This window comes from Aspergillus viridinutans (assembly GCF_018404265.1).
Source record: "Aspergillus viridinutans IFM 47045 DNA, scaffold_6, whole genome shotgun sequence".
Lineage (NCBI taxonomy): Eukaryota > Fungi > Ascomycota > Eurotiomycetes > Eurotiales > Aspergillaceae > Aspergillus > Aspergillus viridinutans.
Genome location: NW_025091222.1, coordinates 1,993,449 through 2,019,041, shown reverse-complemented (window position 1 = coordinate 2,019,041; position 25,593 = coordinate 1,993,449). Strand labels below are relative to the sequence as shown.

Here is a 25,593-nt window from a genome sequence, read left to right as displayed (position 1 = left end):
GAGAAATTAAAGGGTAGCATTAGGTAGAAGTATCTTTGCAAGACTGACGTGGTAAGTAACAGAAACACAAGTCGTCTGCAGGGTCAGTAAGAATCTGGATATTAAAACAGCTTAGGTGAAGGTCGTAACTCCGTAGCAGTAATACAAGGCTATAGCTCTCGGTCACGCAGCTGCTTGGGTGGACGGAAGTTCCCCTTGCGGAGTTCCTGCCACGCAAGATCGAAGCGCGCACCAAAGTACCAAGCGAATGCAATCTGGTGGTTGTTAGCAAGTAACGGCAATGGCGAGGAGCGACGAGACGTACCATTACAATAGAAACAAAGAGAACAATCACTCCCATCAGAGCCATCATAAAGAGGACGTCTTTGCGGGTTTCGGCCTCCAGTCTGGCCTTCTCCTGTTCAGCTTCAGACTTTTGGCCCAAGACACGCCGGTTGGCCGCTTCGGCCGATTGCGACGGGAAGATGGTCTCGATGAATTTTTCAATCTGCGACTGTTAATATTTGGACAAACGGTGATGAATGGAGGACACGCACCTTCGCACACGCAATGCCGATCTGGAGGAAATTGGGATCCTTCGGGGTGTTCTTCTTGTGAATCTCACGAGCGTATCTACGGAAGGCCTCGTAGAGGATCCGCAGGTTCTGCGTCGACTCCATCATCAACTGGCAAGCCTCGCCCTTCTTGATTTTGATGTTACGTTCAAAAATCGCCGGGTTGCGGAAGCAAAGGGAAAGGGTAGCAATGGCCATGGACTGAGGGATGGCGCAAAAGTTGAAGACGCTCTGCTCGCGCAGACCAGCAAGGTAGAAGAGACACTCCTCCGCATGTTCCAATGCGTTGAGAACCATCTCGGAGCTGCAGTTCAGTGCAGCCTCACGGTTCTCCGGCTTGAAGAGATCCTCAAAGACGGTGACGTGCTTGGACCAAATTTCTTTTGGCCAGAACTGTCGACCGTCGTCGAAATCCTCACGGATATCGCGAATGATGTTGGTCTTCTGCAAGAAAAGACCCATGGACTTGTACAACTCGGTACGCTTGAGCAAGGCGGGGTTACCGAACTCGGCCTCAACAAAGAGGCGAGTCGACCCTTCTCCGACCAGGCCAGCAACATACCAGCAATACAGGTCGTATTCCTCGACCGTCTTGACGCTTGCATCGTCCAGCGCAGCCTTGCGACAATAATCAGCCATACCATTGCCCATCTTGCCCGTGATATCCTTGATAACCGCCTTGTAGGCAGGCTTCAAATTCTTGAACTCGGCGATGACATTGTGAAACTGAACCAGCAGCTCACGGTCCTTCTCTTCAGGCCGGTTACCAGTGAAGGTCCAGCCATCCTGCTCGAGGATGTCTTCGAATCCACGAAGAAGCGGTTCCTTGGTCTCCAAAGGAATCGAGGTGTCATCCTCGATGGTGTCCAGCCCACGGAGTGTCAGGTAGAAAACGCACATGGGAAGCAAGAGCTCGGGGTGAAGCTCCTTGATCACCGCGCTGAAGCTCCGGCTCGTTAGATCCAGGAACTTGAAGCATGTCTTCGCTGTTTCTGTTTCTTTGGATTCATCACGTTCATGAACAGGATTGTGCCAGATCTTCCTATCAGCAAGGACGAAAGGGTGTCCGTAAGCAATGGCACATAGACACTAAGGGCAAGGAGAAGTGCTCATAGCTAAGGCCAAGACCAACCATTGAAGTATCGACCTCAATTCTGAGGGATGGAAGAGGTAGTAAAAAGCATTTGCTGCAACGCCCATGGTGAGGTATTTGTAGGGAAGAGGAGGTCACGGAAAAGGAGAGGACGGCAAGGCGGATGTTGGTGAGTGAGAAAAAAAAAAAAAAAATAGTGGGAATGTGGGGAACACAACAAGCGAATCAAAAAGAGCTATTGACACAGTTAAGATGTACAAATAGAGAAGCAAGGAAAGAAGCAGATCTCACTGACAGGGAAGGTGGAGGAGATGATGAGACCTAGGAGGGAAGAAACAAAGAAGAAGAAAAGATGGGAGATTATTACTCCGTTGATCGAAAAGGGGAACGCAGAGTCTGGTAGGTTTGGTTCATATCCAAGGAGTGGCTGAGGAGTGTGAGGGCCTGAGGGCCTGAGGTTGTCAAGGGAATTCGAGGGAAAAGATCGTGTCTTGGCGTTGGCGCACAGCAGGCTCCTATCATTACGCCTGTATTACGGCCCGTCGAGGTCCAGTTTAGTGTCGGTTTCCTGTTATTTACCCCACTGCCTGGTGTGGCTGGTGGTGTTTGTGACAGTACCTTACATATAATACCCCGTCAGATGTTTCCCCCCGCCATGACGAAACTGCTGTCAGAGAGCATCATCAGGCAGATAAAAATATTATTGTCCTCGGTCAGCCAACTAGTCTGGCAGGTTACGATCTGCTTTCCTCCTGATTTTCTCTGGAAAATTCCTCACCATTTGCGACCTCGGGGACGAAACATATCACTATTCTGCTTGGTTGACGGCAAGTCATCATGGTCGCAGACACTACCTACTACGATGCTTTGGGCGTGCCACCCACGGCCACAGAACTCGAGATTAAGAAGGCCTATCGGAAACTGGCCATTGTGACCCATCCTGGTGCGATTTCTCCTATGTCTTCATGAGTTCTTGCTATTGATTCTGACTTCTCGACTAGATAAGAACCCCGGCGATGAGACTGCGCATGTGAGATTTCAGGCGGTGGGTATACTCCAACATATGGAAGTGTAATAAATACTAATCTCTTTCGGTATGATCCAGATTGGAGAAGCCTACCAAGTTCTCAGCAATGAGGAGCTACGAAAGCGTTATGATAAATACGGAAAGGAAGATGCAGTTCCGGGCGGCGGTTTCGGTGAGTTGTTCAGGTGTAATCGAGCTGTCGGACCATACTGATAGGCGATAAAGAGGACCCGGCCGAATTCTTCAGCATGATCTTTGGTGGCAGCGCGTTTGTCGATTTGATTGGTGAAATCTCGTTGATGAAGGACCTGACCGCGACCATGGACATCACCATGCAGGAAATGGAGGAGGAAGAACTGGCGGAAGCCGCGGAGGAGAAACTCAATATCCATGACGAGGAGGTCAAGGCCGCCGCGGCGACAGGGGAAGCCAGCCATGCCGCTGGCACCGCAGCCCCAGCCCCAGCCCCAGCTCCAGCTCCAGCTCCAGCTCCAGCCGCAGAACCATCAGAGAAGCCAGCGCCAACCTCCGGAACGAGTACACCCCGTCGCTACATGGGACAACAGGCTATCATGGACAAGTCGGAAGAGGAGGCTCGGATGGATGCAGCCGGTCTGTCTCAGGAGGAGAAGGAACTGCGCAAGAAGGAGAAAAAGAAGGGTCTGTCTCGGGAACAGCAAGAGCGCCTGGCTGCTTACGAACTGGAGCGAAAGAAGGCTCGTGAGGAGCGGGTCAACACTCTGGCAACCAAGTTGGTCGACAAGCTGAGCGTGTGGACGGAAACCGACAAGGGCCCCGATGTAACCCGTGCCTTTGAGGAGAAGATTCGCCTTGAGGTGGAAAACCTGAAGATGGAATCGTTCGGTCTGGAGATTCTGCATGCCATTGGTGCTACCTACACATCAAAAGCTACCTCGTTCATCAAGTCTCAAAAGTTCCTCGGCATCTCCGGTTTCTTCTCTCGACTGAAGGACAAGGGCACTCTGGCCAAGGAGACCTGGACTACAATCTCGACAGCTATCGATGCGCAGATGACCATGGAGGAGATGGCCAAGCTGGAAGAGAAGGGCGGAGAGGACTGGACCGACGAGAAGAAGGCAGAGTACGAGAAGAAGGTCACCGGCAAGATTCTGGCGGCCGCATGGCGAGGCAGCAAGTTTGAAATTCAGAGCGTGCTGCGCGACGTCTGTGATCAAGTTCTGGGTGACAAGCGCATCAAGTTGGAGAAGCGGCTTGAGCGCGCGCACGCCTTGGTTATTGCCGGCAATATCTATTCAAAGGTAAGCTCTTCCCGTTGGAGCTCTAGCACATCACAGGAAGCTAAATGAAAAATTATAGGCAGAGCGTGATCCCGAAGAAGAAGGAGACTACATGGCCTTTGAGCAGCTCATGGCTGAAGCCATGTCGAAGAAGGGCAAGGACGAGAAGAAAAAGAAGAAGGAAAAGTCGAAGCATGAGCATCACCACCACGAAGAAGAAACCACCGCATAGATACCTAGTCTTGTTTATATCCTTGCCATGAGGCCCGTTCTGCTGAGCTTGTGGGTTACCGCTGTCTATTTACTCTCCTCTATTCGATTCTGTCCTTCGGGTGCTTGGATACGTGCCTTTACGCCTTCATGGCCCGCTCGGGACTTTACATATTTGCACGTACAGTATATTAAATTTTAATGATAGATTGGTGTTGACGGCGAATTGTTTCGTTAGATATCTGTTGGCCGCTTGATCAAGCGACCATTATATATAGCCCATTCAGCCTCGTGATACCAGCTGTTGATTGTCGTGTACATCTCTTGAAGTAGAATTGGCGGTTTGTTTTGTTGACCGTGTCATACATCCAACCACTTAGCCAAAAAGGCGTCCAGACAACCATCTCTAGCTAGTAGGGATGATAGTAGTAGGGTCAACACAGCAGGGAATACAACAGACCGGAAACAGAATCCCATACGATATTTGATTCGGTTATAGTAAGAAAGGCCTGCAATAATATTAAATCCTGGCTATCCTGTGTGTATTCTCCACCGCTGAGACTCTTTGTCCCCCGCGCTCTTCGGCTCTTGGTCTCCCGGGCTGTCAGCATTTCACCGCCAGAAGATCAGAACCTGCTGTTTAGAATTCAAGCCTGATTCTAATCCAACAAGAACCTTCTAGACGACGGTGTATTTCGGCTTGTGATGATGTTTCTGAAGCAGGGATCATGCCACTCCCCATCTTCCAGTTGCTGATAATGCGCAGAGTGAGCACGCGAGCAATTACCCAAATAAGTCAAGGACTATCCGTTACGAACGATCAACATCCGGATCTCCTGGCAACGTAGTCTCCGAGACCCGTATCTGATCCTTGTCCCTCAATGACTTCAACTTGACTGGTGGCCGGCAACACGCTACTCACTAAACGAAGCTTCGTCGGCGCCACTAGAGCGTAGGGCGAGATACGTGCCCTCCGACTGGTGATACCCCCTCAGCCCCTCGCGTACAATGCTACCTCGGAGTTGATCCCTGTTACTCCATTCAAAAACCGATATGCTGATACCAGGCCATCTCTAACGCTCTGCACTTCCGTACTCTGTGGATTGTACGATGTCCTGGCCGACAGAAGCGCAACCCCGCATATGGCCTATCCAGTCCCACCATGGGCCGACGCACGCATATAAACAGGCATAGCTGCCGGATTTGCAATCATGATAGGGCAGTACGGAGTAGACTGCTACTGCGACAACTTGACCCCCATGCTTCAATTCCTTCGTTCCCCTGTTTTGGCATTCGCCTTTCTGGCGGCCGCGGGAGGAGTCTCTGCTGCGCCGACTGCCAGCTGCTCTGCGCATGTATCTGCTCCAACGGGTGCCACATTCGCGTCTGGCTTTGATATCACAACTAGCTGGGGCAACCTCAGTCCATACAAGGATGCGCCGGGGTTCAGTGCGTCAAATGGTGTTCCCCGGCGCTGCGAGCTATCCCAGGTCCATGTCCTGCACCGACATGCCCAGCGATACCCTGTTTCTTTCCGGCTAGATGGCGGGGGCATGGAAGCGTTTGCTCAAAAGGTGAAGAACTATAGCAAACTACACGGCGGCAAAATCGGCAAAGGGCCGCTGGCTTTCCTCAACGAGTGGGAGTATATGCTCGGCGAAGATACCTTGCAGGTCACTGGTGCCGCGACGGAGGCGACCTCTGGGGCCAGTATCTGGGCGAAGTACGGGAGGCTGCTTTATCGCGCCGGACCCGGTGTCGCGGCCTGGGATTCTTCCCTGAATGTATATCCCAACAGGACTGCAAGACCGAAACCGATTTTCAGGACAACGTCGCAGGCTAGGATCTTGGAAAGTGCTCGATGGTGGCTGAGTGAGTGATCCCTCGGAGACTCCGCGTTCTGCCTCCTGCGTCTCTACTGACTGATACAGGCGGCTTCTTTGGCAACACCGGCGCAAACAGCTCCTACGCCGAGTACGACCTCGTCATCATCCCCGAGGGAGACGGTCTCAACAACACTCTCGCCTCAGACCATTCCTGTCCAGGCGATAAATCAGAGGGGTAACACCATCATACCCCCAGCTGCCAGGCCCCGTACTGACCGAGTCCAGCGCTAACTCCGCCACGAAATTAATCCCCAGATTCACCAAGCCCGCTCTATCCCGTCTCTCCCACTTCCTCCCCAAAGACTTCAACCTCACCCCGTTCGACATCACCTCCATGATGAACCTCTGCCCCTACGAAACCGCCGCCCTCGGCTCCTCCCCTTTCTGCTCCCTCTTCACCGAGCAGGAATGGCGCGACTACGCCTACAATGTAGACCTCCAGTTCTACGGGAACTACGGCTTCGGCGCCCCCAGCGGCCGCGCCCAGGGGATCGGGTACGTCCTCGAGCTGGCAGCCAGACTCGCCGGACACCTCATCCCCACCAGCGACACAAGCATCAACTATACCTACGACAATAACGCAGCGCAATTCCCCCTCCACCAGCCCCTGTACATGGACATGTCGCACGACGACGTCACCGTCGCTGTCCTTGCGGCGCTGGGGCTCGAGTACTTCAAGTATGGGGGGCGGGGTCTGCCGGATGTAATTGAGCATGCGCCGGAGCGGACATTCAGACTTAATGAGATTACGCCGTTCGGGGCGCGGTTCGTCTCGGAGGTGTGGACCTGTCCGGATGAGGGGGCGGTGTCGTTTAAAGAGTTGGATGCGACGCTGTATAGGAATCCAGTGGTGGGGGGTACGGACTATATCCGGTTTGTGTTGAATGGGGCGCCGGTGTCGATGGAGGGGTTGGTGGGCTGTGGGCATGCGGAGAACGGGTTCTGTGCTGTGAGGGATTTTCTGGGAGGTGTGCCGAAGTTGAAGGAGGAGGCGATGTATCAGTTTGCTTGTTTTGGGAACTATACGAGCGGGCATCAGGTTGGGGATGGACGGCCAGTGTAGCCGCTTTGATATATATATATATTGCCTGTCGTGATGGAGTCGTACCATGGATGATCCTATTCAGGTACCAGTCAGGCATTCACTGGAGAATCTATGGATCGATGCTGTGCAGATCTCTATGCTGCTCATTATGACCTCAGAATAGCTACTGAAGGACTTCTGTTCCCCTTCCCTTCCACACCTGCTATCTCTCATTCTCCACTCAGGTGTCTCTACTACATCTTTTCACACAATCGTTACCCAGTCACTCGTTCAACATACAAGATGGAGTTCCAGTCTCGCATCGCCCAATACTCCTTTGACGAGATGATGATCGATGATGCAAGCGCATCCCTAGACAGCTGCATGGGCAAGTACCCTTGCGATCTCAATGCATCATTCAACGAGGCACTGGACTCCCCCAGCCCGCCATCCACAGAGGATATATCAGACACAGAGACAGAAGCAGCGACAGAGGTCGTAGGAGAGACAGAGGGCAGAAAGGTGTTGCCCTCCCGCCTAGAAGTCAACTTCACCACGCCCATAGACGGCTTTGACCCATTGCAATGCAGGCTATCCAGGCTTACACACAAAACTCGCCACAGTGTTCTATATTTCCTGTCTCTGTACGGTATTTCCATTCAATATGCCTTGTATCCCACTGAGGAGAGCGGGATTCAGGGCGTACACGACGCTCTACCGGTGGTGCTCCTGGTCGCGAGAGAGGATATGCCAGTGTCAACGTGGAAGAAAGGTGTGAAGCGCGCGTACGAGTATCTTGTGGACGTTGGGGGCTTCCCAGCCATCGAGATACCCGTGTCGGAACAAGAGGCTGGATCCGAAAGTGGAGCAGAAGAGCGGCTGAGCCGCGAATGCAAGGTATATCTTGCAAAGCTAGTTGCTCATGGCTTCTGAAGACTATGGCTGCTTGCCGAGAAAGAAGGTCTCGCTGTCATTTATGGGAAAGGAAAGAGACTGCTTGCCGATTTTGCTCAAGCTATTCAAGAATTTGGCTTGCAGAGAATGTCGCCAACACGCTGCGACGTACCGCGAAGCGCTCTGTTTATCGACCAATGTTTGGTATATCAAGCGTTGCTTGTTGCTTGTGAGGCATGCACTAATTGTATATGGATCTATATCCTGCAACGATGTTAGAAGCCTAAGCATGCCGCCATGTTAGAACAATTTTGCTCATATGAAGAAACCAAATGTATATGGCGGAGAGATGGAAGAGAAGCAATGCAAACAAATGAGTATATCGTCTCGATTAGCTTGCTCTATATCATAAATGCTCCCTCAGTGGACATATCCTAGAGACAATAAACATATCGCGCATCGGGTATCTAACAATATACCGGAGAGTGCAAGCAGCAGGGTAGACAGAGTGACCATGTATCTTCGCTTAAGCAGAGAAAAGTAATGATCAAAGTAGAAGGCTGATGAAGGCGGCTGAAGTGTCAAAAGAGCCACGGCCGTGATAAAGGATAGGAAAGGACCTTAGTACGCCACAAATGCAGTAGATATTGTAGAAATTGGATACGAAATATAAGAGCTGCCAAAAAAAAAAAAAAAAAAAAAGAAAAAAGAAAAGAAAAGAATTGAAAAAAGTGGAAAAGGTGGAAAAGGGGGGAAATAACGAACGGGCCTGCCCGTCAAGGACGTTGTAACAATAAGACCATGTTCAGTGGCCGATAGCCTCATTGTCAAGCATTTCGATTAGAGATTCCAACTCCTGAGATGCCAACAAAGGATCCGGAGGCTCAGCGACAGGACTCAATAGTCCCCGGGCTCTTTCTCCCTCCTCAAGAAGCTCGTCCGGTGAAAGGACTCGTCCGCCAAGCTGTACGTCGTTGACATGCACGCTATATTCGAGAGCCTTCTTGCCTTCTTTGATCAGCTCCTCTGTCCACCCGAGACATCGTTTGAGGCTTTGATTTATTTTTTGACTGTCCGCCAGCAACTCCTGGTGTTTCGCAAGGTCGATGAAGAATCGCTTCTCATCTTTCACTCGATGTCGCGCATCATGCTCAGCGAGCGAATCGGGACTGAGAACGCCCTCGTCCACGGTGGAATCCTCATCGCTATAATCCGACAGTTCCTCTGGAGAGCGAATAGACGAAAGTTCGCTTGCTTCCTCGTCCAATTCGTTGGTTATCGATAACGAAGTTCCGGAGAAGGACCGTGTAGATGGCGCCATAGACAAACGGCCGGAGCGACTCAGACGGCGATATCTTCGCAATTCCGCATTCTGCTTGCGCATCTCCCGTTCCAGAGTACGATTGATCGCAAGCAGAGATGAGTTGCTGATTTCCAAGTCAAGGATTTTTCTCTCAATTCGCGCATTGAGAACGACGTCATTGTTTGCCTGTCCGGTATCCGACTTCACCGGACTCTGTGCAGCTGCCGAAACATGGGTGTCCACCGAAGTCACAGATCCATTGCTCAGAATTCGAGGCCTGAGCCCCGGTATCGACTCAGATGCGGCACATTCCGCGTCTATCGGCGACTCGGCCGTTGATATGATAATCGGGCTTGGCTTTAGGCCTTCCTTGGGATGAACGCCGCTACTGGCGGAATCGAGACTTGACGATTTGAGGTGCCTGACGGCCGGAATAGGTTGTCTTGCGGGAAACGCGCCCGAGAAAGAGCTATGAGCTTGAGAGCTAGCCTCGGAAATATCATCACGCTGTGAGCTGACTTGTGAGGTAGCGTCCGAAAGCCTCGCCGCGGAGTCAGCGAGCTTAGCTGGTCGTAACCGGGGCGAAGCAGCTGGGAGCGCTTTTGGTGCCAACGCAGGACGAGACGAGCCTATCGATCGCCGCTTGACCGTCGGAGCTGTGATATTTGCCTCCTCGCCTTGAGTCTGCTCCTCGTGTTCTCCATTGGCATAGACAAACGTAGCAGGCGAGGACGGTTTGCTTAGTGGTTTGGATCGGATGTCGACATCGGAAGAATTCGGAGACCGCGCATCGTAGGCATGAAAAAACATTCGTGAAGTGGAAGAGTCGGAATAAGAATTCGGCCGCGGAGTATTAGGGTGTTCTGTTGTCAGGGTCTTTGCTCGATTCCCTCTGGACGGTTCCAACCTCCCGTTCGAGCGGGCGGGACTCCGCTCCGTTCTGCATCCCCCTGAGCTTGCAACATGGGCGACACCTGCATGCGAATACTGTATTTGCGGCGAGGACTGTACGCTGGATGGTGCATTGCTCGGGGACGGAAATCCATCGCGTCTGCTATTGCGTGAACCTGATCGAGGCGTGATGTTTGCACTGAGGAAGGAGGCGGTCTCGGCATCGGGGGTCGAAGCGGGGTGTTCAGAGGGGGCGAGTCTCTTGGGAGTGCGATAAACACCGGGATTAGCGAGCTTGGGGGTCAAGGGAGATTTGCTGGTTCGATTGAAGGCAGCACTGAGTGTTGGCGTGAAAGGTTTGGCGAGAGGGCCATTGTTTTGTTTATCGGAGGCCATAGTTACGGGACTTGAGGGGCGGAAAGGAGGAGGACGACTTATGGCATTGCGACGCTCCACGAGGATCTGCAAGCATGGTGGCACTCGGCCAGCAGATAGAGCGACCTCAGTGGTGTGAGTAGTTTGTAGACGATGTGAGGGTCCCAATACCGATAAGCAGTGTGGGAAAAATTATAGATTGAGGGGGTAGATAAATATTGGAGAGGCAAGGGTGACGATAATAATAACAATCTAGCACATCCCCCAAAACAGTCTAGTGCGTCTCGTGCTTTCACCGCAACTGTTGGCGCATTCCTGGCAAGCAAGTCTGAAAATCCCCGATTATTCAGATCGATAATAATGATGATCTGACTGAATCTATCTGGATATCTGTCAGCTGCTTGGGATTCACGTCTTCGGTGAATTGGTGTTATCCAGGTCATGTTTTTCGTGCTCTGGTTATCGTTCCCGCATGGGCTGATCTCCGTCCACCAAGATGGTTACTGGGTCGGACTGCTCAATGACCTCATGAAGAATGTCGATTGACAGGTTTTGAACAGATATTGTTGCTAGGGGTTAGATATCAGACGGTGAGAACGGCAGTTAGCTGAGGATCAGGTTGGACGAGTTGTCAACTATTGTCTAATAGACTAGACTTCTATATGACCAGCAAAGTGGTTGATGCCACAGTTTGCTTTAAGATCAACTGCTTCAGAGATTTCACCCTCTGAAATCATCTTGGTAGGAGATTTGCACCCCTCGTTATAGAAAGCATGCGTGGTGAATGATTAGGGAAGCTGCTGCATGCAAGAGGAGACTACAACCACAATGTTATGGTTCGAGGACATGACGGGATCATTCCCCACCCAGGCTGAAGAAACAACAGCTGCAAAATCAGACCGGCTCCCTGCTTGGCGCTGGACTTCTTATGAGATAGCCTCACGTATCTGTGACATGATCAGAAGCAAGGGGTGGTCAGCGCCGTTCAAACGGCGCCGTCGAACCGATCGGTGTCTACTGGCACACTGATGTGACTCGCATCGGCGGCAGCGACAGCCTTGAATGACCGGTCTAATAGGCTTTAACCTTGCATGACAGTATGATGGGTCTGATACTTTATGGTGGCCCTATGGAAAGGCGTTTTTCTTGCGCGGCTTTGGAATGTGTCATGTAAAGAAAAGACGTCTTTGCTGTGGGTCGTGAGGTTCGTCAGACGACTCTTTTGTCGCCTTTCTTTTTCGTCCCATTACCTTCGGTGTGTTCGATATGACCACTGGAGATTCCTCAGTGGTACACTGGACGGCTTCTTTAATAGTTTCCCTTGATAGGCAATAATCAACGTGATCATTGAATGCTTTATCCTCCGCAACCTGAGGCCTTGAACAGATTGGACAATCCCAGAATTGCGGTTGACTTTCTGACTTGGGAAGTATAGCCGTGTCGCCTCCTTTGTTCGTTTGCTCCGTGTCGGAAATTTCCTGGCTGAGCTGCTCCAGCTCGTTGATGTCGTCTTGCCTTTCCTGGCGTGCAGCTTGCTCGAAAGCTTCCTCAGCACCAATTTGCTGTTCTGTCATTGCATCAGGCTTTCTGCCAGCGACAGAACTCGACTGCGATGCTGCGCCAAAGAAGTTAATATCCACTTTCTTAGTGCTAACCAGGTTGGTACAGCGGAGACCAAGAAGTCGCAGTTTCATGTTCGGTATCTCCTTTTCCAGCTTCGCTAGCATAGGAAGTGAGAATGCGTAAAGGTCCTTGGCGAGAGAGACTGCTCTGGGTGGCTGACATTGTCTGGAAAGCACTTCAAATGTGGCCAGCTTGACCTTGAGAACTAACGTGCGACCTTTGCACTCTGTACGAGCCAGGTCCTTCTCAAGTTCCTGCGCCGTATCCCAGAGTTTCTCTCGGAGTAATTTTTTATCGCCGATTTCATTGAATGTGCGCTCCGTGCCGACACTCTTTCGTTCATAGTTCTCCACGGGCTGAATCTGTGTTCTGCCCAAGCCGAGAAAGCACTGAATCAGGAAGTGGAATGCTTTCTCTCCAAACAATCGGGTCAAAAGGGCACGCTGAGGGTAAATATCACCACATGTCTTTATGCCGATTGCGTCGAGTTCACGTTCAAACACACGGCCGACACCGTTCACTTTCCGGACCGGGAGAGTTCTCATGAACTCCATAATAGCATCTCTCTCATTTGGGACACGGAACTGTCCATTCGGCTTGTTGCGATTGGAACAGATCTTCGCGATCTTCGCGTTGGCCGCGATCCCTGCAGAGACTGAGATCTTCGTGGTTTCCAAGATCTCCGCTCGCATACGGCCAACAGCCTCTTCTGGGTCTAGATTGTTTTCTGTGCAATAAGAAGTGATGTTGAGATATGCCTCATCAATGCTTGCGCTCTCGAAGAGAGGATCGTACTGCGCGAAAATAGCACGAATCTCCTGCGCTTTGGCGGTGTATTTCTCATAGTTCTGAGGAAGGCAAATCAGCTGCGGACAGAGCTTCTTGGCCACAAAGGATGCCATTCCACTGCGACATCCGTACTTTCGAGCCTCGTAGTTACACGTCGTCAGGACTCCCTTTCCGACAGCCATGGGCACCGTTTTGAGTTCAGGCCGGTCAAGCTCTTCAACAGCAGCGAAGAATGCATCACAGTCAACGTGTACCACGTATTGAGACAGATCTCTCGTCAGTTCCAATTCCGCAATCAGCTCGTCGGCCTTTCTCAGGTCATGCGACAGGTCCAGTTTCTCTAGGCGAGCCTTTTCTTTCAATATGCGCTCGATTTTGGCTGTTAAAATCCTATCCCGGGTCTGCTCGTGATGGAAGAATTTGGAGCCCTTAGATGCATCATATATGATCTCAGATACCTTTGTATCTTTAGCTTCTGCTTATTTCAGTATGGAGAACTGCATAGTCTATACCTTTCGCTGGTCAACAGCATCCTGACCCGCCTTCGTCAGAGATGGCCCTAATAAGTGATACTTCAAGGTTTCATCTTTGTCAGACGCCTCTTTCGAAGGTTCCCGACCATTTCCACCAGGCTCCTCATCATTCGATGCCATATTTATCTCAGTGATCTTTGACGGTGATATGAAAGTGGTGTCGCGAGGATTTCCTAACCAGGCAGCTATTGAGACGCCTGAGCACGTGATCTCGCGTTTCAGCCCGTGTTGTTTGACGTGGTTCTCGGCGTCATCAGGTCAGGTATCTCCCTGCATCCTGCCTGCGTCTGCTGCCCCTCATGTGGATATTGGATTCAGAAGGCGATTTCTTAGAGGGTATTCATATTTTTTTATCGCCAACTTTGGTTCCGGTCTTGACTGACTCTTACCTAGGGAAGCGCGTGTGGCTGCGGCCTGGGAAGAAGTATCTCTTCGGTCGGATAAGGCAAGATGGCGGTACGGCCACTCTTCTGGAAGTTCTATACGCAGTACAGCAACATGTATTAACGAAGCATTTTCACAGTTCGGCATGCCATTCAGCATTCTTCGATATCCCGAAAACACATGGTCATTGAGGTGTCACCGGTCAAACCTGGCGATGGAGTACGGTATCCCCTTGCAATCATACTCTCCACCACTCTGCTAATTCGGCGCAGTCGCATATTTACACGAAGTCAGAAATCACCATTCACGACCAGAACTCCAAATGTGGGACCACAGTCGATGGGGAGTCGATAAAAGGTGGAAATAAGAAATTGACTGGAGACGAACATATCGTCAAACTAGGAAGATACCAGCATGCACTGCGGTAAGCACTCCCGCTGAGGTGAAGAGAACAACGGCTCATTTGTGGATTGTGCTCAGGATCAAGTGGCAGCCTACGGTCCTCAGTTTCTCCTTCTCCTCGAAAGAACTCAAAGCGAAGGATCCCCTGGCGCACGTCCGCTCGCGTCTCGAAGATCTGGATATCAAAACAATTATCCCCTATGTTGTCGGTCATACCACGCACGTTGTCCAAAGCAAGCGTAATACGGCCAAAGGTCTACAGGCGCTGGTGAACGGGAAATACATAGTACAGGAATCATACATCGATGCGCTTGTGTATGCTGCAACCCCGAGTGATTTGGAGAATCTGGAGTCATTATCGCCTCTGGAAACCGACTTCGACGCTGCGTGGCCGGACCCGACAGAGCATCTCCCACCTCCGGGGAAAGAAGCCGTCCCTCGGCCCGCTGAGGCATTTGCACCGAGGACCGACAGAATCAACATCTTTGAGGACTATACTTTCGTTTTCTGGGATGGCTCGCAATTCAGCAACCTGCAGGATCCGATCAGCAACGGGCACGGAAAAGCCCTGCTATACCCGCTAGAAAATGGGGTGACTACTGCTGATGAGATTGTCCAGTTTATGAAGAATGCAGCGGGGCAGAAAGGCCTTGGTGGGGAGAGGGATGGTCCTGGAGGGGTAGTCCTTGTCCGATTTCGTTCCAAGGGGGAATGGGAGAACTGGTCAATTGAACTGAGCAATCAAGTCGCTCTAATGACCGATCAGCGAGTTATTGAGCAGAACGAATTCCTTGACGCCATTCTGGCAAATGATGCGTCCTCTCTGTGTCAGCCTTTGCCCGAAACGGAGTCGAGCCCTGAGGTTGGGCGAACGCCAGCATCACAACTCCCAGCGACTCCCAGTGAACACGTCGAGGTGATTGGTGATTCCCAAGCGGTCGAGGAGCCAAGTGAGCCAGCTAGAAAAAAGGTCAAGTCTTCGAAGATTCGGCCCATTAGCAGCAAAGTGAAATCCTTTGACGATGAATTCGATATATCCTCGATTCCCACCTACGCGCAAAACGAACGAGCTGATTTGGTTGATTCACAACTAGTTCAGGACATACCGCCTTCATCCGACCTCCCTTCGCAACAGGCCAGCATTCTCGACAATGAGGAAGATCTAGTTTCCAGTCTCTTGCCCGGTGCTACAGCAATGAAACGTCGGCGAGCCGAGACCGTACAGCGTAGCCTTGGAGAGACTCAAAGCCTTCCTAAAACAGAAGAATCTCGCAAACCCAAACGACAAAAGTTGGACGTACTCGAGGCGGCGCGGCAGCATCGCGAAGCGGAAGAGGACGCCGAGCGCAAGCGCCGTCAAGAGGAAGAGGCATCTCTCCAAGACTCTCTGAGAGATACGGACGTCGAGAAACTCAAAAACCTAGCCATTGTGGAAGAGATGGAAATCAAGCCTCGTCCTGGCGTCGCGGAGGACAGTCGATGGGATGAGCGATGGAATGGACGCAAGAACTTCAAAAAGTTTCGCCGGAAAGGTGAGCCGGGTCGACCTCGGCATCGCATTCAGACAGTTATTGTTCCCTTGGAGGAGGTGACACGGAAGGATTTTGGCATCGGCGATCATTACTGGGTCACCAGCCACGCAACGTCTGATCCTCGACCATCAGAAAGCCAGCGCGAGCGCTCTCTAAGCCGAGACGGGTCGTCTCGTGCCCAGTCCCAGGCCCAGTCTGTTTCTGTGTCTGTGTCTAGGGTCGAGTCTGCGACACCAGCACCTCGAAGTCAGAAACGACTTCGAGAAGAACGTGATTCGGATAGTGATGATGAGCCTCGATTTAGATTTCGTCGCCGGCGGTAACGGCGTTGCAGTTTTCTGTAAAATATATATGGAATCTTGTGAATACAGAGCAGCGAAGGTCTATTATTTTATCTTTTCTTGCTCTATTTCATAGTTGCGGGTTGTTCCTATCACGGAAGAGTCTAGACTAGGCTCAGCTAGAAACTGCGGGTCTACCCACAACAATAGTGGCTCCCTTGACGAATGTACAGTTAGTAGTGAACGGATTGGAGGACGCTCATTTCCCAATCTTCCTGGAAATGAAAAGAGGCTAGAGTTAGAATTGATCAAATTCGTACAGACCCTATGTCACTACTCACTAGATAGCCATCGTAGTTGAGTTGAGAGGAACTCCAGCTCCTTTGGCAGGGCGGGCGGACTGATGTGACTAGTGCGACGATGGATCCTAGGTGATCTAAGGCTGGAACAAAAGTATAGAAGAAATAGAGTTGAATCATCAAAATATTGCTACAAATAATGACTGAATCTTCATAAATTCAGCTCACTATGTATGAGTGATATGACGAGGAGATATATTAAGCAGGGCAATCTTCACCCGCAAGTTACGTAGCATAGTTGAAGGTTTGAAGCGCTGGTTTACATGGGCATTTCCAAGTATCTGGTAATGCCTTCTAGAAGTAAAAATAGGATACTCCACTCGTTGTACTAGTCGTGCTTCATATCAATATTAACAAGCTAATTACATTATTTCAGGAAAATTAGCTTCCTTTCCAGCAGATGATCTATCTTGTCCGCCTTGGATCATGACAGCCTGGGAGAATTCTGCCGGTCACACCCCCATCCCATCTACTTCTCTATGTATCTCTGTCTATCCACCCCTACTGATTGATCTCCCTCCCCCATCCCGGGATTGATCAACTGTCGCGCTGCAAGTATTAATTCTTACTATTACCCTTTTCTGTCTCAAATTTTTCTTCCACCTTTTTTCTTTTTCAGCGCCTGGTTGCGTCCCTTGATTCCCCTTTGCCGTCCGTCTCTTCTTATCTTTCTACGATTCTGCCTCCCTTCTCTTACTCACCTCTTCCTTGACTACATCCTCAAATAATAATCCACGGCTATATCTCCGACGCTGCCCAACGACCTGACTGCTGGATTATTGCTTCCCCTCTTTCTTGTTCTGCATGACTGGTGCAAAGGAAATACTCTCTCGCAGCATTATTGCTGCCATGCCATACATTGGCTGCTCTTGATGCTACCTGCGTTTATCACTTGCTGGTATCCCCTCCTTCTGATCCATTCCTATCCGGTTGTTGCTTCCTTCGAAACCTTCTATCTTTTCTCCGCACAACCTCATGTTTGACACACGGCACATTGTCGACGTTCGCTGACAGATTTACTGATCTCTGCGAGTCTGTAGACCTCCACCATCCTCACGATTTACGACTCTCGCTTTGCCCCTCTGGCGTTGGGTGACTTCCTTGCGCTTCCTCGTCCTGCTCCAAATGTCCTCTGAGTTATTCTCATCCCCATCATCGCCCCACATGATCTCGACCATCCCTCCTCCTCGTCCTATCTCCGTCAACTCCCTGGAGAGAATTCCAGTGATCCCTACCCTTCCATACTCCAAAGAAGCAAGTCGAAGTGCCAGCGCTGGATTTGAGATCCACGATGACCCGATTCCTTCCACCACTGAACCTGGTCAGCCGGACTGCCAGACTACAACTCCTACGGCGGCGGAATTGCAGGTAAAGTCGATTGGATCCCAGCCGTATCGGTCCGGGGTGCGCTTCCATGATCTCCCGGCCGAAGTTCACGAGGCCATTCTTGACCCCCTGTTCGGGGAACGTGTTTCGGCGCTTACAATGGGAGCTCCTGGGAAGTCTGCCCGTAATTGGAGCAGGTGTCTACGTCATCCCAGGAGAAAGGTGCTCTCCGATCTTGCCCTTATATCGCCAGTGTGGAGGGTTCTCGTGCAAGATCGAATCTACAGACATAGTCAGTTGTGCTCTGCCACTGCTCTCTGCTTTTGGCTGCTAACCGCGCGTGACAGTCAAGATCAAGGGCACCACGGACGAATTGGCGGAGAGCGCAAGTTGGTTCAGTGCATATCCCCATCTGGCCAAGTATGTCCGTCAGGTCGAGGTCTGGGTGCCGGTCTGGGGCAACCGGGCAGCCCGGAGTGTCACGGTCTATCAGCCGCGCCGGCGGTTCCATGACGAGCACATAGCCGTGATGGACGTGACAGCTCTTCTGCATGCCACTATGACGTGGGAGAATCCTGATACCTTTCATCCACGAGGCCACACCTTCTACTTGTCCAGTCACAATGCCACCCTGGAGGACATTTTCCACCATGTAAAGGCGTGCTTTCCCGAGGCGCGGATTCTCACCCTTGAAGGGGGTCATTGCAAGAAACCGCCTATGATCCGTCATTTTAGGAACGATCCATACGGCCTGGCTGGAAAAGAACGCCTTCCGGTGTTGCCGAACATACAGATTTTTGTTATGCGAGGAGCGTGGAATATCATGCGAGACTACCAGCACTGGCGCAACCTATCGCAGGCGTTGCCGGGTTTGCAAGAGTGGCACTGTGCGTACGCGAAACCGAAGATCGAAGGCTACGACACCATTGCCAAGATTCTGGTCAATCCGCCGCCCTCGCTCCTTCACCTCAACATCAGCCTGGAAGGCTTTTCGAACAAGGAAAACACGCACTCTTCCTGGTTCAGCGATGGGGCGCAACCGCCACACCTGTGTCGGTTGTTGGGAGAACTCGCCCCCAGACTCATGTCATTGACCTTTACGGGCAAGGTCTGCGCATGTTTTTTTCAGGCAACCAGCAACGCGTCGCCACCTTGGCCGAAAACGTCAAATCTCCGGTACCTAGATCTGGCAGTCAAGACATGCTGCCGTGAAAAGAAGGCGGGCTCGGCCTTTCCATTCTTTGAGGACTTTTCCGGCATCGGGAATATGAACTTCATCCGCTCCTTCGAGAAGCTGGTCGTAGGAGCGGTCCAGAGCCTCGGAGTGCATCCGTCGTTGAATCAGATTCGAATCCGGTTCATCGACCTCGACTCGGCCTGTCCCCTGCTGAATCCGTACTTTCAGCTTTCCGGGAATTTATGCACCGGCCTCTGGAGCGACCGGATCCTGTATGCGTTGAATGAGTTCCGGCCGCAGGCGCGATTCGTCGAGCTAAGAGACGGCATCTACCCGCAGTACGGGCCAAACTCGCAGATCGTCGGGGCCGTTCTGCCTCGCGCGCGGCCCTTGAGTATACATGCCTGCGCGTACAGGATCATCGCGGATGCTGGGAAGCCTTGACCTTGGGATTCTGTCTCGACGATTCATGCGAGGCCAGACTTCCAGTCTTCCAGACTCCCAACGGAGTCGAAGACACGTTGTGGTTCGATCTAACCATACCTGATGCCCGTTAGCCATGTGTTAGAAATTTTGTTCAGAGTACAATACCCTTGCGTTATCTGATGGATGGCGGAATAAGCTTAATGAATCAATGGAATGAAATGAAAGCCCAGTGCCTGGCGGTGTAATACTCATGTCATATGTACCTTACCCACTAATATACATGCCGACACCAGTCATAGAATAAAATTCAAAGTGAGACAGTGCCTACACCCCCCACATCCTCAACAATAATCCCCAGAATCCAAACATTGACCGCAAAGAAAAACAAACTCGCCAGGAACAACCCCGGCACGAAACTCGACAAGCCCAGGAACTCGAGGTTATAGCCTTGTTGGAGCCAGAGGGCCTATATTCGTCAGCATCAGCAGGAGAGTAGAGAGTGAGGCGACACACCTGAGCAACAACCCACAACAGCCCAACCAGGACGCCCTTCCTCGGATTCTTCATCAAAGACGAAGACGGGAGGTAGAACGGGAGGAAGACGAGGTACCAGAGGAAATACTGTGGAGATCAGCATTTGCCTGCATTGGAAGATTGCACAGGGAAGGAGGGAAACGCACCTGACTCGTACAAACCTTGTTAAACGTCACAAACGCAAACGTCTGCGCGAGCATCGTCCCCGCCAGACTCTTCTTCCCCAGGACCAGTGGGATGACGACGACCGCCAGGAGGAGCTGCGGGATGAAAGCGAGGGACTCGAAGGCGGTGCGGGCGCCGCCCGCAGCGGAGAGGTAGAGGAGGGTGCTGTAGGGGGAGAAGTTGTGGCGGTGGTCGATGCGGGTGAGGTGGTGGAGGTAGGTGTGGTGGGCGAAGGGGAGGCCGTAGAGGATGTACATTGAGACGTTGAGGGCGGAGAAGGTGGCCAGGGCGACGAGGGTGAGGTGGATGCGGGCGGGGGTGAGGAAGTTGAGCGCCTTGGATAGGAGGTTCTCATCCTCGTCTTTCTCCCGCGCAGCTGTAGCCGAACCATCCCTCTCCGCATCCAACCACCACAGCACCGCCGGCCCATAAATAAACGGATAGATCTTGAAATGCACGCCCAAGCCCAAAATCACCCCCGCGAGAGTCACCCTCCGACTCAGCACCGCCCACAACAACCCCACAACCAGAACCCCCAGCAACCCCTCCGAGCTGCCGCGGGTACTGATATTCGCAACCATGGGGTTCAGCAACCAGACGCTCGCGTACTTCAGCGCCCGCGGCTGGCTCATCCCATACGCCGACACCAGCACTCTGGCGATCAGCCAGCCCGCGACGACATCCGCGAGCGCAAACAGGGCCTTCCCGAACGAGAAGAAGCCCGGGATGTCCCATGTCGTCGGGAGGAGAAGCCAGGCGAGCAGTGGCGTGTAGCGGTACGTGTCGCGCGCGTAGGGGGATGCGCCGCGCGAGACGTACCGCGCTGCGTCGGTGAAGACGAGGTAGTCGATGTCGGTGTATTTGATGGGCGAGTGGGCGTCTTGCCAGGCGCCGTAGACTAGTAGGACGGCACGCAGGGCGATAGACGCGCCGATGACTTTTGTGGGGGAGCTGAAGAAGCTTGACATGGTGGCTTTGGAGCACCTGCCAGGATGTCCCAGACTTGGATGATGTCCAGGTTGTTGTCTGGATAGACGGTAGGTCGTAGGCGCACACAGTTAAGCGACGCAGGGATGTTGAAAATCGGTAGCAATTATTTCATGGACGAGTTCATGCGTCCACTATGCTAGAGGTAACCTCTATAATCCAACCATGGTCAATTAATGCTAATTCTGGCCCGGTCTTTACATGACCATGAGGAAGTGGATTAATTGGTTTGATGTTTTGTTGGCGATCTGCATGGATGGCTGACTCAGCATCATTCTAAGCGACAGCCAATCATATACAGATCATAACTAGTTCTAGACAAGATAGTTAAGAGATACCGCAAGCGATATGTATCAAGAATTGGTATTTGCATATGTCCATATATCAGATCGCCATCAAATATGCGCCTTGACCACCTCGTGTACGTCATTTCATAATTCCCACATATCGCCAGAATATTCCGGCACATCCACAAGCCGAGGTATACATATGAACGAAAGTGCCAGATCATTTATACAAAAGATTGGATATCAAGAGAAGAGTACAATAAAGTAAGATAAAAGACAATCAAGAATCCCCTGGATGATATAAGGCTGCTCCTTATGGTTGAGCAAGTGAGTAAAATGGCACGGATGGATGCATATAATAGGTTGAATCGGTCATAGGACTGCCATAGAAGCCAGGTGCATTGCCGCCACACTTCATGTCGTTCGGGTTTTCAACATCTGAAAATCCCGACAAGATGGTTGAATCGCTMCAGCTGAGGAAATCCCAAAGTTGCTGGCCGGCCGTGTCGTCCATGAATGGCGGTGCCATCGGATCTACCATTCCACCGTCATTCGCAATCGCGACACCTCGGCCTGGTTCAGTATGTGCTGAGACTACTCCAGGCATCATCCCCGACATAATGCCTTCGCGCCCCTGGGCGCAGCTTCCACTGGCTAGACTGCTGGCTGCGCCTCCCATATCAGATCCTCTTTTGCTGGCTTCGAGTATTCTTGAGACGGCTTCCAGCGTTCGCTTGGCCGTGGGACTCCAGAGCTGCAACCGTGCCAATACCATCATCGCCGTCTCAACTTGCGACTGACACGACTGGACAGACGCTCTGGGATCACTCACGGTGGCGTCATTGAGGAACAGACCCAGAAGAGGAACCATTGTTGCCTGGTAGATGAGCCAGATAGCGTTCCAGCCTGACATTTGATGTGACTGGGCCGTAGAGGAGATATCTTGAATGGTGGCTTCCGCAATCTCTCTGCACCTCTCAATGGCGGTCCTTTCCTCCGACCTCAGCGCAATGTAGGGAACTCGCCGCATAGCATAGCTCAACAGGGTCGGCCGGTACAGGAGCATGCGCTGGTTATAATAGCGCCATCGCATCACGGTTCGCGTGTTCAAAATCGAGTCAAAGCATGGCTCATGGTCTTTGAGGATGGAGGGCAGATTCGCGTACCATTCCAACAATTGATTGTCCGACTGGGAGATCTCGGCATGTTTCGTCAATGGTGCAACAGCCAGAACCTCTTGTATCTGTGTAGCAATCTTGCAGAACCGGATGTTTTCAAGTAGGGGAAGGATATCGAGAACGTTTCCCTATTGGTGGTTAGAATCGACGGGATGTTTCAGAGGTAGCAGACGTACTGTTTCTCTGTGGTTTGGCAGCTTCACTGTAATAGTGGGACCAAGACGACCCATGCTGGGTCGACCCAGAGTCATTCCGCCCCATGTATCCATACAGAACAACGACCACCATGTTCGGCGTTTCAGATCCATGGCTGAGATTTTCTGTTTGTTCGACGCGTCCTGACTGTAGGAGAACTCCTTGTGCAAACCCAAGGCGGCCGCCATGCGGAGCGCAGCTCCCATGAGTGAGTACGCCAGATTTGGTTCACTGGTATAGTGTAAGTAATAACCGCCAATCAATCCGAGAGTCTGGATAGTTTCCAGGTGAGAGGATCCTAATGAATCCAGGCTTAGATAGCTTTTAGAGCGTTGGAAATAAACCTTGTGAGACATGTCATCGGACGGGCATGCTGCTATGCTTCCCAAGGCAAAGACAATGTTTACAAGTCCGAGCCAGCGGTCGTCTCTGCGGTGTCCGGAAAGGTATGTCTCACGAAAAGCCTGTTCATCCAGCATGGGCACAAACGGCTGGAACCAGGTGAAGTATGCGTCGAGCAGTTGCATATCGGTCGCTTGCATGTGAGCCTGTGGTGGTGTAACCGGATGCTGGTGACACGATTGGATGTGCCAGCTCTGATGCTCGGCCGCTGTTGAGTAATCTTGCATTGAATCTCGGTGAGCAGCGCTCGCTGGTGTCCGAGAGAAATAGGAAAGAGATCCTGGATCAAGCCAGACAATGACTTTCAAGACAGCGTGTATAGATGACACGCCTAGGTATGAGGAAGGCTGTTTAGCTGAGAGAGACAGAGCATTTACATCGTCTGAAATGCCATTCGTTATATCGCTCGTGCTCTGATTTCGGCTGTCGCTTGGATCTTCTGGCATCGTCTGCAATGATTCCAAGTTGCCATCTTCGTTGGATACGGGGGAAACGTGCGCTTCAACTGACGCAGAGGTGGCAGGAGAAGCCGGATGTTGTGCCTGCATCTGCGACGGGCCCTTACCCGAGAGCTCCAAAAGCTTCTCACGGGAAAGACTGATAAGGGCTTCGGGGGAGGTGCTGGGAAATAATTTCTCCAGGACGCTCCGATACTCGTCTAGAGTAGTCGACAGTTTTTCCACATGTCTATCGCGTTCAGCTCACTTGTTCCGACTACTCCGGGGAAAAGACGGAAAGCTCGGGACAGAGCTCACAGGTAGATAAGGGAGGGAAAGAACGCACCTTCGGGAAGGACGGGGATCTGAATAATGGCACTGATCGGCTTTCTTGTACCATCTACACGCCTCGCAAGGTTTCTCACCATCGCATTTGATCTTGCGATGTCGGCATGAGGTGCAGGCCCGAAGGGTGGTGACTCTTCGCGCGATGGACTGCTGGCGCTCCCGACCCTTGGCCGGGGTTGAGGCACCAGGGTTCTCAAAACCCTCAAAGGTGTGAAACATGGTAAGGGACGAGCTCTGGCGCAATCAAATCAGACCTTGGGCAAGCGAAAAGCACCATGCGTCTGAGACATGCTAGGGTCTAATCAGCCAGAGGAGGCCATCTGTGTAGACGGGACGACTTTTTTTTGGTGCAGGTGTGGTGTAGAGACTACCAGGATCCAGGCCGTCGTCGAAAATACGAAGAAAACTGGGGAATGCAAAAGTAGAGAGGAGAGAAGGAAAACAATATAGATAACGATATAGATAAATTAAAAAGGGGATCACGGCACAATGGTCCTGCAGGTGATAAAGTGAAGCGAGGTGGTACGATTCTGTTGGTGGAGAAAGTAATCAATTATAAGCAGATGAGAGACGAGGTGAGAGGAGAAGTTCAGATGCAGAATCAGAATCAACTGGCGGGAGTAATTGAGGGACGGTGAAAGGATTGGGAAGGCGTGGAAAAGAGAGAGAGAAGATGCATAGAAATACTGCAATTCCTGTTGGCAATAATATCTCTATTTTGCCCCAAGCGATATTATTTTACTACACATTGTCATCATTACTTATCATGATTATTTTAGGACTCGACTTCGAGTGTTTTAAACTACTAACAGAAGCGAAGGAGTAGTCCCTGAAAGATCGTCGGCATCAACTGTGCTGGTCCGCTGTCTGCATCCTCCCCCGCATTCCGGGGTCAACCGTTTACCTACTTTGTACACTTGTACCGCATGGCAGCAGGAGGACTCACCACTGTCTCTAGATTCTTCTCTCTCACTTCGCTGATCCTGTCTTCCATAGTTCCATTTGCCTTGTTCTCTTGGGGGGCAAAAGGGGGAGGGGCGAAAGGAAAAAGGGAAATGAAAAATAATATTCAATATTACTTACTTTGTTTCTCATTTGCCTTTCGCAAAAGGCGAACAGTTAGACCCGGCCACTGCCTTAGTGGCTTTTGGATGCTGCCGGCAGCTGGAAGGCAAGCGTGATTCATCACTGATTGGTAGATCCAACATCCATTCCAATCACTCCCCATATCCTCCCTGTTGGACGCGTATGATGAGTTAGTTCATCACTGCCCAGTATGCGAACTTTAATAGATTCAGGACCAAGCGAGTTGTTGAGCTCAGGATTCCGGTCCAAGCAAAGACTCTCTTTCTCACCGACCTTTTCTTGCGTCGGTCTGGCACTTTGGCAGTATATCTCCCATACTTTGCTCTTGCTGACTTAATACCAGGGACAGGAGAAAGTGATATAATTCTACCAGAGCGCTATGCAGCATAAGTATATCAGAATAATAGTGAGCATGGCGCTGGGTTGAGAACCTCGTCACTCTGAAACACGACCAGGACTCCAGGGATATAAGTCGCGACCTTCGCGACCTGTTATTCGACGAACAATACATCCATGCAGGAGTGAGGTTCATTTCCCCGCAAAAGAAGGACCGCAGCGCCGCCATTACTCGTTGCAGACAAGAAGCAATGATCAAATCATCTGATGCTCTTCTCAATTCCAGATAC

General features: G+C 51.4%; 9 protein-coding genes across 9 annotated transcripts; 4 read left to right on the top strand and 5 right to left on the bottom strand.

Moving 5' to 3' along the window:
- Positions 1-149: 149 nt before the first annotated feature.
- erg9 (bifunctional farnesyl-diphosphate farnesyltransferase/squalene synthase) lies at positions 150-1,754 on the bottom strand (the record flags this gene model as incomplete). The annotated part of the gene is made up of 4 exons (XM_043271545.1): positions 150-254; positions 305-487; positions 537-1,596; positions 1,687-1,754. The coding sequence occupies 4 exons, from the start codon at positions 1,752-1,754 to the stop codon at positions 150-152; spliced, it is 1,416 nt and encodes a 471-aa protein (XP_043127480.1).
- Positions 1,755-2,484: 730 nt separating this feature from the next.
- Aspvir_008372 (DnaJ domain protein) lies at positions 2,485-4,165 on the top strand (the record flags this gene model as incomplete). The annotated part of the gene is made up of 5 exons (XM_043271544.1): positions 2,485-2,590; positions 2,649-2,692; positions 2,753-2,846; positions 2,900-3,954; positions 4,013-4,165. 5 exons carry the CDS (start codon positions 2,485-2,487, stop codon positions 4,163-4,165), a joined length of 1,452 nt encoding a protein of 483 aa, XP_043127479.1.
- Positions 4,166-5,402: 1,237 nt separating this feature from the next.
- Positions 5,403-7,986, top strand: Aspvir_008371 (histidine phosphatase family protein; the record flags this gene model as incomplete). Its single annotated transcript, XM_043271543.1, has 4 exons — positions 5,403-6,015; positions 6,075-6,204; positions 6,255-7,057; positions 7,337-7,986. 4 exons carry the CDS (start codon positions 5,403-5,405, stop codon positions 7,984-7,986), a joined length of 2,196 nt encoding a protein of 731 aa, XP_043127478.1.
- A 766-nt stretch (positions 7,987-8,752) lies between these two features.
- Aspvir_008370 (uncharacterized protein) lies at positions 8,753-10,537 on the bottom strand (the record flags this gene model as incomplete). Its single annotated transcript, XM_043271542.1, has 1 exon — positions 8,753-10,537. One exon carries the CDS (start codon positions 10,535-10,537, stop codon positions 8,753-8,755), a length of 1,785 nt encoding a protein of 594 aa, XP_043127477.1.
- Positions 10,538-11,682: 1,145 nt separating this feature from the next.
- On the bottom strand, positions 11,683-13,581 carry Aspvir_008369 (Y-family DNA polymerase; the record flags this gene model as incomplete). The annotated part of the gene is made up of 2 exons (XM_043271541.1): positions 11,683-13,386; positions 13,441-13,581. The coding sequence occupies 2 exons, from the start codon at positions 13,579-13,581 to the stop codon at positions 11,683-11,685; spliced, it is 1,845 nt and encodes a 614-aa protein (XP_043127476.1).
- Positions 13,582-13,760: 179 nt separating this feature from the next.
- Aspvir_008368 (DNA damage response protein RcaA) lies at positions 13,761-16,102 on the top strand (the record flags this gene model as incomplete). The annotated part of the gene is made up of 5 exons (XM_043271540.1): positions 13,761-13,797; positions 13,855-13,917; positions 13,985-14,064; positions 14,118-14,269; positions 14,326-16,102. The coding sequence occupies 5 exons, from the start codon at positions 13,761-13,763 to the stop codon at positions 16,100-16,102; spliced, it is 2,109 nt and encodes a 702-aa protein (XP_043127475.1).
- A 1,442-nt stretch (positions 16,103-17,544) lies between these two features.
- Positions 17,545-19,366, top strand: Aspvir_008367 (uncharacterized protein; the record flags this gene model as incomplete). Its single annotated transcript, XM_043271539.1, has 2 exons — positions 17,545-18,037; positions 18,093-19,366. 2 exons carry the CDS (start codon positions 17,545-17,547, stop codon positions 19,364-19,366), a joined length of 1,767 nt encoding a protein of 588 aa, XP_043127474.1.
- Positions 19,367-19,655: 289 nt separating this feature from the next.
- Positions 19,656-21,015, bottom strand: Aspvir_008366 (glycosylphosphatidylinositol-alpha 1,4 mannosyltransferase I; the record flags this gene model as incomplete). Its single annotated transcript, XM_043271538.1, has 3 exons — positions 19,656-19,814; positions 19,862-19,969; positions 20,029-21,015. The coding sequence occupies 3 exons, from the start codon at positions 21,013-21,015 to the stop codon at positions 19,656-19,658; spliced, it is 1,254 nt and encodes a 417-aa protein (XP_043127473.1).
- A 619-nt stretch (positions 21,016-21,634) lies between these two features.
- Aspvir_008365 (putative C6 transcription factor) lies at positions 21,635-24,100 on the bottom strand (the record flags this gene model as incomplete). Its single annotated transcript, XM_043271537.1, has 3 exons — positions 21,635-22,627; positions 22,676-23,783; positions 23,880-24,100. 3 exons carry the CDS (start codon positions 24,098-24,100, stop codon positions 21,635-21,637), a joined length of 2,322 nt encoding a protein of 773 aa, XP_043127472.1.
- Between the last annotated feature and the right edge of the window lie 1,493 nt (positions 24,101-25,593).